The 16,462-nt window shown below is 47.5% G+C and overlaps 1 protein-coding gene across 1 annotated transcript in view; it reads left to right on the top strand.

Moving 5' to 3' along the window:
* The first annotated feature begins 1,689 nt into the window (after positions 1-1,689).
* HS6ST2 (heparan sulfate 6-O-sulfotransferase 2) overlaps positions 1,690-16,462 on the top strand; it is a 222,050-nt gene continuing 207,277 nt past the window's right edge. The window contains 2 exon segments of the mRNA XM_054040467.1: positions 1,690-1,812; positions 1,815-2,385. Of these exon segments, the coding sequence (XP_053896442.1) occupies positions 1,776-1,812; positions 1,815-2,385 (608 nt within the window). The 5' untranslated portion in view covers positions 1,690-1,775.

Here is a 16,462-nt window from a genome sequence, read left to right as displayed (position 1 = left end):
TCATGCTCTCAGTCCTATTTTGGGACTCAAGGTGAATCATTTGTGAGACGCTGGTGGATATTTCAGGAGCAGTTTTTGAACTGCTGAAGGCATCTCTTGGAGGGGAATACTGACGTGCCAGATCTGACCCAGGCTATTCAGCGCTTCTGGAGCAGGGCCACGAGCACAGGCTGAGGAGAGCACACTGTCATGTGGACCTGGGATGACAGAAGTTTCACATGAGGAATCATACATTCCTCGAGCTTTGAGATCAGATTGTCCCGGCCTTCCAATGCCACCACACCCCAGGAGGGAAGCCACACCGGTCCAGAAGCAGGTAGCTACACCCACCTGGAAGCTGGCTATCCCAGAATGCTACCGGTCAGTAGCTAACCAGTTTGGAGTTGGCAAATCAGTGACGGCAGAGGTTTGTGAGATGATCAGGACTGTGATGTATCCAAAGATGGCTGGCATTACAAATGCCCCTGAAATCACTGCTGGCTTTCCAAACTGTGCAGGGGCTATCGATGGGAGTTATGTGCCGACAGCTTGCTCTCTGTAAAGAGCACATGACTACATCAACCACAAAGGCACTTCTCCTGTGCTATGCAGGCCCTGGCTGACCACAGGGAGAGATTCATGCACACTATAGTTGGATGCACTGGCAGGGTGCGCAATGCCAGGGTATTCTGGAGAGCAGGACTTTACTTTCAGGGACCAGCTAGGACATTATTCCCAGTGAATGACATTGTTATAAATGGAGCGTCCCCACTGCTATTCTCGGGGACCCCGCTTAGCCCTTGTTGCCCTGGCTTATGAAAGCAGAATCCAGCTGGGTTTCTCTGGCTACCCTGATTCAGGACGTCACCTTACGGCGTACGGGTTAACGCTGTCTGTGTTTGTTGCTTGCAGATGAGCAGGCCAGGTGGAAATAAAGGGTTAACGCTGAGCAGCTGTTTTTAAACCAGGAGGTCTGGCAGCTGTTGGAAGGGAAGGGCTGGGAAGCACAGCCCCATGGGAGTGGGGGATAGCAGTGGGCCCCCAGAGCTGGCCTGTGACCCACCCACCCCCTAGCAGGCTCTGTGGGCCTGACTCCAGAGGGGTTCCTGCTCCACTCAGACTAATTGCCAGGGGGGAGGCTTGGACTTAAATCTGAATCAGAGCCCAGCCGGACTGGGACCTTGGCAGGGCAGAGGCATGGGGTGCTGGGCGGGTGAGAGGAAAGCAGCAGAGGGTGGGAAGAAGGAGGCACTGGGCTCGCTGGGGGCTGGGAAGAGGCCCTGAGCCGAGGAGTGGGGGGAGGGAAAAGGGTCTCTCTGGGGCAGGGGCGTTTCGCAGGTCGGTTCTGAGCCCCGCTGTCCCCCTCCAGGGCCCCGCGGCTGGGGGCTGCCTGGGCAGATGGGGCCCGGAGAAGGCAGGACTTGCAGCCCTCCCGCAGGGCTCGCCCCCCTCCGCCGTGCCCGGCCCTGGGCAGCCCGCCGGCCTTGCACCGCTCTCCCGGCAGCGGGGCTCGGAAGCCGGAGCCGGGGCTCGGGGCGGAGCTGGAGCCGGAGCGGGAGGAGCCGCGGTGGGCGGGGAGGAGCCGGGCCGGGCGCGGCGGGGGAAGGGAGGGGGCTGCAGGGCCGGGCTGGAGCCGGGAGAAGGGTCCCGTTGCCCAGGCTCCGCATCTCCCGGGGCAAGGGGCGGTCCCGGCTCCCCGGCTGCAGGGGCGGAGGCGGCGGAGGGAGGCTCCCGGCTCCGGGCGCAGGGCGCCGCGCTGCTGAGGCTGCCGGGAAGGCGGGCGGGGAGCCGGGCGGATGGAGGCGGCGGCCGGGGCTGGGCGGCGGGCGCAGGGCGCCCCGGGGTGCTGCCGGCGCGGGCAGTGAGCGCCGCCTGCGCCGGGCGCCCCGCGCTCGCCATGGAGGATCGCTCCAACAAGCTGCTGCTGGCCCTGGTGATGCTCTTCCTCTTCGCCGTGCTGGTGCTGCAGTACGTGTGCCCGGGCCCCGAGTGCCAGCTGCTCCGGCTGCACGCCTTCAGCCCCTCGCTGGCAGACCCCTACCGGGCGGAGGACGAGACCCCGGCCCGCTTCGTGCCCCGCTTCAACTTCTCCGGGCGCGACCTGCTGCGGCGGGTGGATTTCAACATCAAGGGCGACGACCTGATCGTCTTCCTGCACATCCAGAAGACGGGCGGCACCACCTTCGGCCGGCACCTGGTGCGCAACATCCAGCTGGAGCAGCCCTGCGAGTGCAAAGCCGGCCAGAAGAAATGCACCTGCCACCGGCCGGGCAAGCGGGAGACCTGGCTCTTCTCCCGCTTCTCCACCGGCTGGAGCTGTGGATTGCACGCCGACTGGACCGAGCTCACCAACTGCGTCCCGGCCGTGGTGGACAGCAAGAGAGAAGTCAAGCGCAGACCATCCAGGTGAGCCCCGGCCCCCAGCCTTGCACCTGGCCTGGCTTTGCGCCTGGGCAGGCTGCGCTGTGCTGGGGCGCTCCGCGGATGCAAAGCCTCCCCCCGCCCCTAGTCTCCCCCGAAAAATGGGCTGCAAGGCCGCCTGTTTTTCAGCAGTGCCCCTTCCAGCACCGGGAGGGTGCCAAGGAATTTCTCCCTGGACCGTAAAGATCTGTGAGCCTCCAGCTCTGATTGTACCCTAGGTTCACTTTTCCCCCTTCTTTCCTGCCCCCCAATATCTGCGTGTAGAGAGAGACCAGATCTCAATCCCTCTATCCAGCTGAAAGGATCCCAGGCTTTTCTTTCTCAGGCTTGTCACAGTGTGCTACCGCAGCAGAACAGCTACTGAACACAAAGAGCAGAGAGCTACTTGTCTCGGCTGTTTAAATGCCATTATTATTGCAGCCTGACCCAAATTTCAGGGAGCCCAGAAAAAGTGCTTCTCTGAGTCATCCTATTTTTTTCAGCATAATTTGCTTTGTCTGTGCACGGTGTTTTGAGCAATAGCTTCCAGTTTGAGCCCACGCCATTGTAATGTTAAGCACAGTTGTTGGTCTTAAAGATTTGTCATTGTTGCAGGGCGCTACAATCAGGAATGGGCAGCCCTGTATTCTAGCTACAGCGAGATAACGCTCCCTGGATTGCTTTGATGTGTTAATGCAACCAGATATCTAGTACCAAGTACACAGATCAGCTGCGACTAGGCAAGCACTCAGTCACAACCGAACACAATAGGACAAAACGCCAACCCTACAACTGCAGAGAGAGCTTGGGTGGGATAAAGCATAGGGTTTAAGGTAGAGCTCCGCGACCGGTTTAAAACTGACTGGATGGGGGAATTCTGCAGCAAGTTTAGCTTGCTGTAAATTGCTGACGAGAATAAAACCTGCCGGATCACTCTGCTGTGAGATGAATGTTTTAAATGAGATTTTGCTGTGGCACTTATAAAGATCTCCGTGAATACCTGATAGGAAGTCCGAGTTACTGATCCTGATCATTAGAATCTCATTGTTATTAATGTCCACATGGGACCTGATTCCCTCCCCCTCAAGTCCTGAGCCCCTCCGCTCAGCATGTCTAAAATCAGTCCAATGATCTTCTTGCTGCTCTTTATTGCAGATGGACCTAGTGTACTGAGCTGCCTTCTTATAAAGGTGCCACTGCCTCTAACTAGACCATAAATAATGCTATTTTCAGCATGTTTGTGACCTGCAGCATTTTTATATGCCTTGAGTTCAGCATAAATAAACACTGTGCTATGCAAAGCCAGGCTACTTTAATCACTGAATGTGTTACTTGCTATCCTTTGGGTTCTCCTTCTGCTCTAACTTCATTTATTTTGGATTTACATTCAGAATTTTGGTTACGTCTAACATTTTCTTCATCCGTGTACCTTGTCCTGAAGTTGTGAACGTGAGCTATTGCAGTTTTGATATTTCAATGGGGTTATCTCCTTTTAAAGAGATCAGGGGAATTATTCTCATTCTAAACAATGACAGCCTGTTTCAGCTATTGTGAAAGATCTGTTGATTATATCCTAGGTAGTTGTGACATATTAAAAAGCTTGTACATTTGTAGCTTGGAACATGTCGCGGTATGGCTTGGAATATGGTATAGTGGAGTCTTTTTCCTTTCATATCTTGGCTTCTCATTTCTCAGAGAATTAAAGTCTTATGTCACTATTAAACTAATGTCCGGTGCCCTTGCAACGGGGGGTACAGTTATATTTCACATTATCTGAGCAGTCAAGTCTAAGCACAAATTCATTTGAAATAGAATGCAGTTTCTTTTTAGAATTTGTTTTATACAGGGTGACGCTACACTGCCATCTAGTAGAAAAATGATTAGCGTCATTATAGAATCATAGAATCTTCCTGTATCCAAGGTGAGGCTTTTTAAAAGACTTTTATCTGTTAGGATTCTTATTCTTTGTTTTCCCTACTGCTTTTACATTTCATTCAATCTCATTAACATTAAGAATTAGTTCCTCTGGATCTACCACTGGGTTAGCTGCAGAGTCCTATTGGGATCATGAACCTTCCAAACCATCCGTTTATGGAATTTGTTTTGCCTGTTTTGTAAATATGTGTTGCTTCTTGGGGGGGAAACATCAATGGAAATATACAACAAGGGATCACTCCAGTTTTGTTGAATAGCTTCTAATTGAAATGGGCCCAGTCTGCAAAATTCTAATTGAGACGTGGGATTCCTTGCCCTTGACTCACCCCTGCCCCCAAAGACTAGTCCCATATTACAGGGTTTTGGTCCTGCCCTTTATGGAGCCAGAGCTCAGCTGCCAACTAATAATCTGGATCTGAGCCTGGATATTAATCCCCCCACCTGCCCATAAAGCGTAGGGTGGGTGTTTTTCATATGGGGTTTTGGTTGAGCTCACCTGTGTTGTTCCTGCTGAATTACTGAAAACCCCCCAATTCAAAACAGGAACACGAGCTGGCTTGTGAATGTGTATATGACTAGATCATTCAAAACAGAACGATGGATTCTCCATCCAGCAGAACTGTACAGTACATCTGCATCACCTGTGACTTCGGAGTGGTGATTGATCACAAGCCATTAGGCCACAGCTGAGTGGTGGGGGAGCGGGGCAAAATCCCCCCAAAGCTCTGATACGACTACAGTTAGTAGAGGCCTGTTCTTTACAAAGCTTCTAAATGATGTTGCTATGTAATTTTAAAAAATCATTACCCCAGCCTGCTTAATAGCTACAGTTCTTCTTTCAAATAATGTCTTGATAAGCAGTTAATTGGGCTGTATCTTCTAAAGGTTAAAAATACAGGAACACGAGAGATCTTTTAAATAAACAATAGTCCCTTCAAATCCTCCATTTTATTCTCTTGCATTAATTTATTGGGTGCTATTGCAGTGACCAGCTGATGAGTGATTAGCTGACCTCCGAGCACCAACATCAGACGTAAATATAAAAACTTGTTGGACAGAATAGCTCCATTCTGAATTTAGATTTGGAGAGGAGCTAGAGAAGTGTTAATAATAATTAGGTATGTGCTTTGCCCAGTGCACTGCTGTTGTAATGGTGAATAATCTCAGTGTAAACACATGGGCTAAATTGGAATCAGCAGTCCAAATCAGTGTTCAGATACGTGGTATGTGGCTAACAAGACTGATACACACTTACAAAGCTGAGATTCTCACTTTAATAGTATTGCACATGTGTACATCTGGTCTGAATTTGCCCAATGCAACTGGCAGTATTCTTATTTCCTAGAAATGCCTGGGAATGGACACATGACTGCTCATTGTTTCAACTAATATTCTAGTTTGCATCTGTATTCAGTTAGTCAGAAGAGGGTTCTGGGCTGAGAAACTGCTAAAAGTATGCTTGCTTCTCAGCTGGTTAGATTACTGTCTTGACGTGTCCCTCTTTGGCAGTCTCTCCCTTGTTCAAAAGTTGAATGTTTTGTTGAGATCCAAAATCCAAATGGGTGCTCTGTAATTATCTAAGACACAGCAGCAAATACTTAGCAACAAAGGTCTGATCCAGTTAGATCAGCTACAAGAGGTCTGATTAGTTCCTGGAAGAATCCTAGTTAATTGGATCCCTAAGAAAGAAAACAGTAAGTTCCAGACAGGCCTATTAAAATGGCTGTAGTGTACCTGAGAACTTTCATTTGAATGAAAATGAAGAGAGCTTTAGAGCTTATGTGGATCATCTTGGAAATTATTTCCTTGATAATGGAATTAGTCCTGACGGGAAAACAGAAAGCTGTATCTCTGCCTGGAGTCAGAAGAGGGGGAGGGAAACTGCAGAGCATTTAACAGACTGTGTCACCACAGAAACGCAGCGGGAAACGGTTTGAGGGCACAAGCGCTGCAGCCCTATGGCAGCGGTTCAGTGTCCTGCAAAGGCCGCCTTCGGTCAAAGCCCTGCCACCGTAGTGTCGGCTGTCACCCTCGTCGGGGGCCGCTTCCTCTGCTCGACCTCTGGGCCTGCGCCAACTACTTTTGGTGGAGTCTCCCGGCGGCACCTCCAGCCCCGCTTTGCTTCCCCACTGGAAACCCCTCTCCCCAGCTCCTGCTGGGCCCATCACCTGTGCAGCCCCAGCTCTTCAGCTTCGATTCCACCTGATTGACCCTGCCCTCTCCCAACAGCGGCTGTGTCTGAAATCCTTCCAAACCATCACTCCTAGGAGGTGCTTTTCCCCGACCAGCCCTCTGTCCAACTAGCGCTGCCCATTTCCTGCCTGCTGCTCTATCCCTGCCCCCCCGGCCCCTGTATCAAACCTTCTCCCGGCTTGTACGTTGCTATGGCCGCTCACCTCCCGGCCCGTCTCCTGCTCTCACCGAACCCCCTTGCTGGCTCGTGGCAGGACCGCGGTATTCTAAAGTAGTTGTGTCTTACCACAGAAATGCTGCAGTGGGGAGGGAGAGAGAATACGGCTTTTTTAATACACTGGGGCTTCCCCCGCCTCCCCGTATAAACACGACGCTGCGGGCTGACTGGAGCTGGCAGGGAACGTCGGATTCCCAGCACATGGGTTACAAGCTGCCCTAGTGAAGTCGGGTGGAAGGGGGAACGCCTTGCCCACCTCTGATGACTTGAAGGCACAGAGCAGGGCTATGTTGGCCTGGCCTCTCTTTTGGAAGAAGCAGGCTTGGTCCCGGCACTGGAAGCCCTGAGCTAAGAGGCTGTTTTCTGAACGGGCGGTGGGATGGGGGGTGGGGAGTTAGAATAATGAAGGCAGTGAGTTACTTTTGGCTTCTAGGGTGCTGACTGGTGACAGCTGGTTCCATAGCCAAAAAAACTTGGCTTCGCTCCCCAGCTCAGTTTGGCTTTTTTCCTTTTCTCTTCACCCCCTCTGCACGCTGGTGTGTGTCTGTGCGTGGGGGGGGGGGGGGGGGGGGGGGAGGAAGGAGGAGGGGAAGATGGATAGTGGGAGGGGGCAGGGAATGGCTTGTCTCTCATCTTGGGAGTTCTTTCTTTTGGGTCCCAGCCATTTTCTGTATCCTCTGCTCCCCTCTGACCCTGGTGCTCTGCGCTCCCCCTGTACCAGGTTCCCTGTGCTTCCTTCCCTTCTTGACCTCCCTCCCTGTATTATCTGGTGCTTCCTCTTCCCCTGTCTCTACTGGCCCCTCCCCATCCCCTTATCTCAGGAATCCTGCAGCTCCTGGAGCAGGGTGAGGACACTCCTGTAGGTTCCTTCATCAGTTGGCCTCTGTGACTGGGACGCCGAGGTCCCTTCTTTCCAAGCGTTTTCTCTTCCCGCCCAAGAACGTGCCAGCTGGGGGAGCTAGGGGCTGAAGCTTCTGTCTCTGACCGCTTCCCCCATAGACTTGCAGTGGCTGGGCTGCATGGGGGAGGAACAGGGGCTTCTCTCGGCTTCCTTCTGCTCCCGTGAGGTGGAGCCGCTGCTGAAGCAGGGGCTGTTGTTCCGTTCCCCAGAGTTGCATCTGGCTGGGACTGGCAGGGGTGCAAGCGGAGTTTTCCAATGGAAGGGGCCCAGGGAGAGGACCCCTCTCTAGCAGGGCACCTGTCCTGTGCTGGTGAAGATGATGGGGCTTAGGGTGCTCTGTGGGCATGACTTACAGAAGGTAGAGCCGGCTGCAGGCAGGTGTGCGGGCCTGCAGCCAGGGAAGGAAGCGCTGAGATGTGCCAAGCCTGGGCTCCTGGTGTTAGGGCAGAGTGCAGCCTGGAGAGCGCAGGAGGGGAAGTACCATGTATCCCGGCAGGTCCCCGATGCCCACGTTCCCCATGGGAAGCCCCAGTATCCGGGCTGCAGCCCTCACCCTGCTGCTGCTGCTCCCCAGGGGCAGGAGGAAGCATCGGGGCCCCTACTCCCAGCCCACAGCACCGGGACCCTGGCACCACCTTTCTTGGGATGGATGCCGGCACCCTAGCCTGTTGCCTCCCGTGTAGGCGATGCTGCTGTCTTGGGCATGGCTGGGAGTGGAGGTGGTGGCTGCGAGTCTCCTCTCAGAGCTGGCCGGGGGTGAGGGGAGGCTGGGCTCTCTCCTAGTGATTCAGATATCTCGGTTTGTGAGTGGTCCGGGGATTGTCCGAGCTGCCTGGCATCTGTGGTGAAAGGGAGAAATGTACTTTTTCCAGGTCATGACTGCCTGCCTGACTTGGGTCACTTGATCGATCGGGGAAGTCTCAAAGCCTTTGGCACAGAGAGCTGAAGCAGGGGCCAAAGTAACTGTGCGTGAGAGACGCCGAATCGAGATCCTTTGCAGCCATGGCTAATTATTATGGAAAGTATCTACCTCGCTTGTCTACGGTAATAAATCCAGTGGCACAGTTGTTAAAAACAAAGCGCTTGTGTTTAGACTGAATAATGTAACAGGGCATTTGTGCAGATCCAGAAACGGATACCTGCAAAGTTAGTCGGTGCTGTTTGCGTGTGATGCATTGCCTCTGATCTAGGCAGTATCACATGCAATACCAGATGGGAAGGAACTGAAAGGCCAGTTGCTTTAGCTTCTAGAACTTCTAATAAAAAGGGGGAGCGAGAAATAAGTTTGCCATATTCTACCTGAAATCCTGAACTTTTATATGGGAAAAAATTTTACACTGTTTATCAATTGGAAACTTCTTGAACTGTAATCAGACTCCCCGGCTTTAGCAGGTGCTGGATTTCAGAAAGTCTCCGACGCTAGCACCTTACTACTGCGACACTGGGTGGAAGCCATCGGAGGTTCTGATGTTTTGGTTGCCTTTACAACCAACCAAATCCTTTTTCTTATTTTTTGGGAGGGAGAGGGAGAATCACTTTCCATTACAGCATATGAAATTGCATTAGAGACAGAAAAATCTTGTCTCAAAGTTCCAAGTGTATATTTTAAGATAGAAGTATGCTTGTTTTCGATAATGACTAGGTCAACCCATATGCTGTCTTGAAAGGCATCTCTCTCTCTACCCTAAATTCTGTATATTTGGGGGTTTCTCTGTGGTGATGCCAGAGTCTTTGCAGCTTGGACAGTTGGCAGCGCCTGAAATGAAAGAGCCATGCCAGGATGAAGGTTGCCAGCAGAAGCTACATTTGCTAACCAGTCTTGGATCAAAATACAGAACTGGGTGATTGCACGCTTGAGTATTTCTAAGAGTCCTGTTATGTGCCTGCCACTATATCCTGTCATCCTGGGAGATGGGCTTGGAACCAATTGTACTGCAGAAAATTCATGTCAATTTTGCATAGAAAGATGAATGCTCTTCATAGGAGTCAATCTGGACTGGAGAAAGCTGTAAAACAGACACCTCTAGCAAATCCACTGAGGTTTCGGGGGCCTTGTTTACTCACAATAAGTCGCATTTATATTTTGCTCATTGCCGTGATAGCTGACTGCCTACAGGACTATATGGCCAACAGTATCACTAAATCAGTGCTAAGCTTTGATTCTCTTTCCCTAGGGGGATGGGAGGGTGCACAGTATAAGCCCCTTCCCGGGAAGCTGTAGGAGAAGTAGGGGGTCAGAGACGAGCCACTCTGTCCGAAATAGTGGTGGTGAGGCTGTGTGTTGGGACCTGGGGGGTGGGGGATGGGTAGAAATGAACGTGCCAAACGTATCAAATGCCTAACAGCAGAAATTATTACCAGCGATGGTGCCTTTAAGCTGGGCTTACTGCTTTAAGTGGGGTGAGGTTGGGGGTCACAGTCCTGGCAAAAAGTATTTCTAAAAGTCGAGCAGGGTTGCGTAGGGTTCATGTTAGGCACCGTCTCACCAAAGCTGCTGCTCCCAGATTAGGCTCGACAAGGACTGTTTCTCTCGCCGGGGCATTGCTCTGGGGTCTGCTCACCATCATGTCTTGTAACTATCCCTGGCTAGTAGGGTTCGTCCTCTGGACAATAGGTGTCTGGTTACTTTTTGGACCCTGGATTGAATGTGATTTAGTAGCTGTCTTTCCTTTGTATCTTATGTGATCTCTGACTATAGAAAACAATAGGTAGAAAGGAGAAAAGAACGGGGGAGACAGGGAAAAGGGAAGTGGCACACGGAAGGGAAACAAAAATGGAGAAGACAAGAACAAGGCGCACCTGTGTGGGTACACATAACTTTAAGGTAAATGTATTTATTTTATATAGCACCTTTAAACCAGAAGGACTCCACAGTAATAGAGTTTTAGTATATTGGATCACCCAGTCATTACTAAGGCTAGGTCTGCATTACGGGGGAGGGGTGGGGGGGTCGACCTAATATACACAACTTCAGCTATGTGAATAGCGTAGCTGAAGTTGCGTATTTTAGGTCGACTTACCTGGCTGTGAGGATGGCGGCGAGTCGACCGCTGCCGTGCCGCTGTCGACTCCGCTTCCGCCTCTTACCGCGGTGGATTTCCGGAGTCGACGGCAGAGCGATCAGGGATCGATTTTATCGCGTCTTCACTAGACACGATAAGTTGATCCCCAATAGATCAATTGCTACCCGCCGATCCAGCAGGTAGTGAAGACGTACCCTAAGTGCAGCAGTTTCTGGGCTGGAACATGTCAGCTGTTCTGTTAGCAATGATCAAATGTTTCTAGGAGGGGAAACTTAACAGTATGTTCTCCAGTTGAAATGACAGTAATTTTTAAGCAAGCAGATGTAGTGTCCTGCTGTAAATTGGAATTTGACATGCCTGTTCTTGAGACAAGCACCATGGGAAACTCAAAAACCGACTTAATATTTATTTGCATTCTAATTAATACAACAAAATATTCGAAGAGATGCCGTGAAGATCTCACATACAAGAGTACCAATTCAGTTATTGGGATCTCTTCGTGACCAGGTGGGTTTTGGTTCGGTGTCTCAGTCTGACGGTAGCTGCTCCAGCTGGGGCACTGGTGGGGTACTGGGAGGGTAATGAATGAAAGGCCAATTCTGCTTCCTGCAATATCTAGGTTTCCTTGGTGATCTCCATCCAACTACAGACCAGGCCTGACCTGGCTGAGCTTATGGGACCATGGGGCTGATATGGCATGTCATAACTAGCCTTCTGAGGGTGAAATTATTTCCTTAAACACAAATTCTCTGGTTGTTCATTAGTGTTAACTTAATTCCATTGTAGGGTCCTTAGAGCTAACCTCCCTGGTCTTGATTACAAACTTTAACTCTAAATTTATTTTGTAATTTCAGATTCTTGGACTGGTCAAATATCTGAAATACTGTTGCTGGTTTTGCAAATTAAATGTGTACTTTTAAAGTGGAAGCATAGACACTCCTTCACAATATTGTTGCACTAAAACACTTTATTTTGTGTTTTGGATCCCATTCTGTGCTTTGCTAGGATTTTAAATATTAAAATGCAGGTATAAGTGATAGTTTAAACAAGATCAAAATACATGCAGACTCTGCATCAAATCCATATTTAGAATTTGCCAACGTTCTGAACTTGGCAGCCTCTGTTACTGGTTTATGAAATGTACTTTGAACTCAAGAGCAGCACTAAGAGATACATTTTTATGATAAAAGATGGGCAGTTTTAAGTTTCGCAACTCAAGCGTCAATTCTGACGTATATTAACTGAGATTAATTTGTCCCTCATTTATGTAATCTGAATTGTTAAGAATCATGTTCTCCACCGATGTAAATGTGGGGAAAAAAGGACTTATTAGTAGATTTGATTGCTTTTTAAATTTGAGTAGCAGAGATGCACTGGGATCCCTAAGAGAATTGGCCTGTTACTTGTGAACAGTTCAATGCCTAATGAATCACTTCAATGTACTTTTCTGAAGGAAAGCAGAGCAATTTAGATGTGCAGGGCATTGATTTACATCAAATGGATTAGGCCTCTGTGTGCAATCCTCTGCATTAATTTACTTTCTCCAGCAACTGTAATAATAAAGACAGTACTTCAGTACAGAATCAGCTCAAATTAACTCATATAGATCATTGCAGCTGTACGCAAAAGTGGAATAATAACCTACAGCAGGAAATCGAATCGGGGAGTGGAGCTTTCTGAAATCACTTGGTTTTATAATGGTAGAACGAGGCTACCTTGAGCCAGGTTAAAAAGGCCACTGAATACTGCCAAAGAACTTGTCTTTGGAGTCTTGTTTTCAGTAAAGTGCTACGTTGAAGAATGGAACCTTTCTTCTAGCACTGCGGATACAACTAAATTGGTTTTACCTATATAATACAGCACAATTCAATATACAGTTGTCTTGTGATTTGTGTTGTATTCCTTTAAGTATCCTATAATTTGTCTGTGCTAGGAAAGTTTTATGGAGAGGGTTTAACTTGGGCTTTGGTTGCATTTGAAGGATTTTTTGTAGTGTTTACTTTTTTAATGATTTTTCTAGGTATTGTCAAAGAATTTCATTGAATGAGATTGTTTAAGAAAAAGAAATCAAAATCTCTGAGATTTTGGCCTTTTATTGTAAAATTGTTATAATCTGGTTTAATGTCTCTGAAGGTTATTGGTGCTGCTGGAATCTTTCTTAAAATGACTAATGAGTAATAGTATAAAAATCTGCTGCTAAAGTCCGTGTGAGAACATCCTTTCAGCTGCAGAAACATTCTGATTAAAGCCTCAGTTGCATTTCTTTATTTCTGCAATGTCCGATCTGTCACGCAGTTATTGCACGCTACGGCTGGAATTCTTTCTGACAAGACAAAATGCAGAAATCTGCCTAGTTTCTTATCAAACCACTTAACTACATAAATGTTGTAGTCTTTGCTTTGCTTTGTTAACTAGAGATCACTGTTAGTCCGTGAAGCTATTTTGCCTTGCTTGGAATTATCCTTGTACATTGTTTTTTAATACTTGAAAGGCTAAAATACAAGATCATAAAATGGCAATAAGAATTGACATTTGAGGAAATGGAGTCAGATATAAGACTCCCATATCTGTGTGAGACCAAAAAACCCCCTGTCCTAGGACTCTGCCTCGAGCCACTGTGGGTCTGTTTCCATCCTAAGCCAAGTGTATGGGGGTGGAATTCCCATGGGATTCCTGCCTGAATAAGGATTTGACTCTGTAATTATAAAATGTGATTGTGAGCTGCCTGCTCGTCGAAGCCAAGAATACACATGATTTAAAAGACACCCAGGCTTATTTCTATTGGCTATTGGGATTTCAGGGTCTGGTAAAGATAAAGCAATAGGAGAGGTGTGCTGGGTGGGATGCTTCGTCTTTGTCATGTAAGAAGTGAGCTGTTTGTTGTTCTGATCTCTCCATTGTCGGGGAAGACTCTTTAGGGAGCAGGCACGGCGGGCTGATTATTTTGTAGATTGATTTGCTGATGCTGGCAATTGTACAGTGTGTTCTGAGAGTAATAGGGCAGCACCAAATTATTCAGGCATTATTGAAATGAATCATATTTGTGATGAGTAATATGTAGCAGACTCTGGTATTTATGAATGATTAACCTAGTAAAGTTCTTCTTAAGTAGACATGAAGAAATGATTTAATTTCCACTATGAACACTCTGTAAAATTAATGAAAGATAATTGCACTCAGTAATGGGAGACTATGAAGCCAAAGCAATATTTTTTTGTATGTAAGTTTATAATGCTGGAGAAAACATCGCATACATAATTCCTTCTCCATGTCTTTCCCAATAAAACCCCCTATGTTGAACATTTCATATTTTTTGGTTGCTGTTTTTGAAGTGCTTAGAAGATCATTGGTAAACCTTAACTCAAAATGTTGCGGTTTTCTTGCACGCTCGCTCGCTCTCCATATATCTCTGGACAGTATATAGTATATATTATGAAACAGTGTTGCTGGAGTTAATGCCAATTAGAAAACGTCTAGTGTTTTTTTTTCTAATTTGAGTCTTCATAGAATTTACACTTTAAAGATGGGATTCATTTAAAATATCTGTTTTGCACGTATACCGCTTTGAGTGAAATCTCCATTTATTCCAAAGTGCCTCGAAAAATCATTAGCAAGGTGCTTGGATACGTCCTAAGATTCATTAAGATGAGACTCAAATCAGACTTTTTTTTTTATTTCCAGCAGCTCATCCTACTTTTGATGTGATATGAACTAAATATATGCAGCTAACAGAGAGATAATATTGCAGCATTAAACAGCCTTGCTCATCTCAATAAAAGTGCTATGTAAGAGATGTCTTTCATGAGATCTTGGTAGCAATGCTCTTAATTTCCCATAATCAAAAGGATTGTTAGGTTCTGATGCTCTTGGAAGTCTGAGTAGCTTGAAGAGCAGTCCTTCATTTCTTCCATTTGGTAAGAGGTGAATCAAATATTGTCAGGCTTCCCATCGAGATTAAACAGCTACTGTACTCCTCTTTTAAGACACAGTGGATACAATACTATTTGTTGGATGAGATCTGTGGTCTAAATATCCAAAGATTGGAGGTGAAATACTGTAGCATTGTTTCATCTTCCTAGACTGTCCCTTGCATTAGGGACAAAGATTACTGGCATCAAATGCTACTGAAAAAAGTGTTGTTGTTTTTTAAATCAGAGCCAAAGAACTTCGAAATCTGTTTTCCACATCACCTCTTTTGTTGTGGAGTTGAACATGAAAACATCATTTTGGCAACAGTCTGAGGAAAGTTTAACTCTGTAGAAAACCTAAACTTCAGGGTTTTTAAATGCTGCAGCTGAAGCGGAGTTGTGGATGGGGAAGCTTAATATATGCATTCTTGATATCTTCCTTTTTTGTCATCTATTTGCAAAGGCTTCTGGGAAAAGCTATTCCCTGAAGTCATCTTGGCCCATTCCAAGGCTGATCGCTTCATGTGGTGTGAACAAATATGTTATTCAGAATGCTTTCTGTACTTCATTGGAAATCAGCATGAAATAACTTTCCACCTTTCCCTGGAAATAGTACACAAGGGGCAACCGTTCACTTGTCGTGGGCTCACTTGCTAGAGAGGCCACTAAGTAACTAAGGCCCCGATCCTGCGCCATTGACTTTGGGGCGCTGAGCAGGTGCAGGGATCTGCCCCCACGCAGCTCACAGTAGAACCGAAGCGTTCGTTTCTTTCCTTACATGACATCACAGGCTATATGGGAAGGGAATGGTTTTGTGGTTTGTACGCTTTCAGGAAAGCTGTGTGTTCCCCTGCCCTGTGACCCTGCCAGCAGGTAGGGGATCTTGGGGGACAACTACTGCACTGGTGGGGTGTAAAATAAACTTTATTAAGAAAATGCAAAAACAGGGAAAATTTAATAGTGAGGGGTATGGGGTTTGTTAAGGTAGACAATTGGGGAGGGGTTTCTTTTAGTAAATAGGATGGGGGTTTCAATAGTGGGGTACAATACAGTTGGTAACCAGTTAACACTGAAGTATAAATGTAACAGGTAGCTAACAGTTTCTATGTAAGGGGTGTGTCACAGCAGCATATAACCAATTAACAGTCATGGGTAAAATGTGTTAAATAACCAACAACTCTAGGTAAAAATGTGTTACAGTGGTGTAAATGTAAAATGTGAGGGGTGTTAGAGAGGAAAAGGGAAACCAATGGGGTTTATGCTAGACTTCAGTAATACAGTTGAGGTTTGGCAGCAGTAGGAGCAGGGTGAGCACGTGGGGAAAGGGATTAAGAGAGAGAGAGCAGACAGGCTGCAAGTTTAAACAGTAGAGAGACAATTATACAGAACACAGCAAAATCTTATCTATGATTTAACTTAACCAAGACTACACAAATTAGCAAGTAACAAAACACAATGCAGCAATTCTTTAAGCCTAACTTACAGAGTACAATGCAAGCAATTTTCTAAACCTAACTTAACCACAGCTATGCAAAATGAAATTACAATTTATCTAGACTAAAGGCTAAATCTAACCTAATGGGTGCACCTTATACTAGGGGTAGTTCCAGAGGGCGGAGTGGTGTGTGCCCAGGATACAGCTTCGGGGGGGCGAGGGGGTGTTTAACTAGTGGTGGCTGCAAGCAGGCTTATTTCTAGCAGCAAGGGCGCTGCGGAGCTAGAAGCAGATTACAGATACAGACCAAGGAGTTAGCTTGGGTTTGCCTGCTGGGGAAAGGAAGCCAGCAGCTAGAACAAGGGGAGTGTGCAAGAGGTTTTTCCTCACCAATCCCCAAAGCAGCAGCAGGAACTGCAGTTTCAGCATCGGAGGACGCAGAGAGGACTCGATTCGCTTACAATAATCAGG

The sequence above is a fragment of the Malaclemys terrapin genome, chromosome 9, assembly GCF_027887155.1.
Source record: "Malaclemys terrapin pileata isolate rMalTer1 chromosome 9, rMalTer1.hap1, whole genome shotgun sequence".
Taxonomy (NCBI): domain Eukaryota; kingdom Metazoa; phylum Chordata; order Testudines; family Emydidae; genus Malaclemys; species Malaclemys terrapin.
This window is presented reverse-complemented; position numbering and strand designations above follow the sequence as displayed.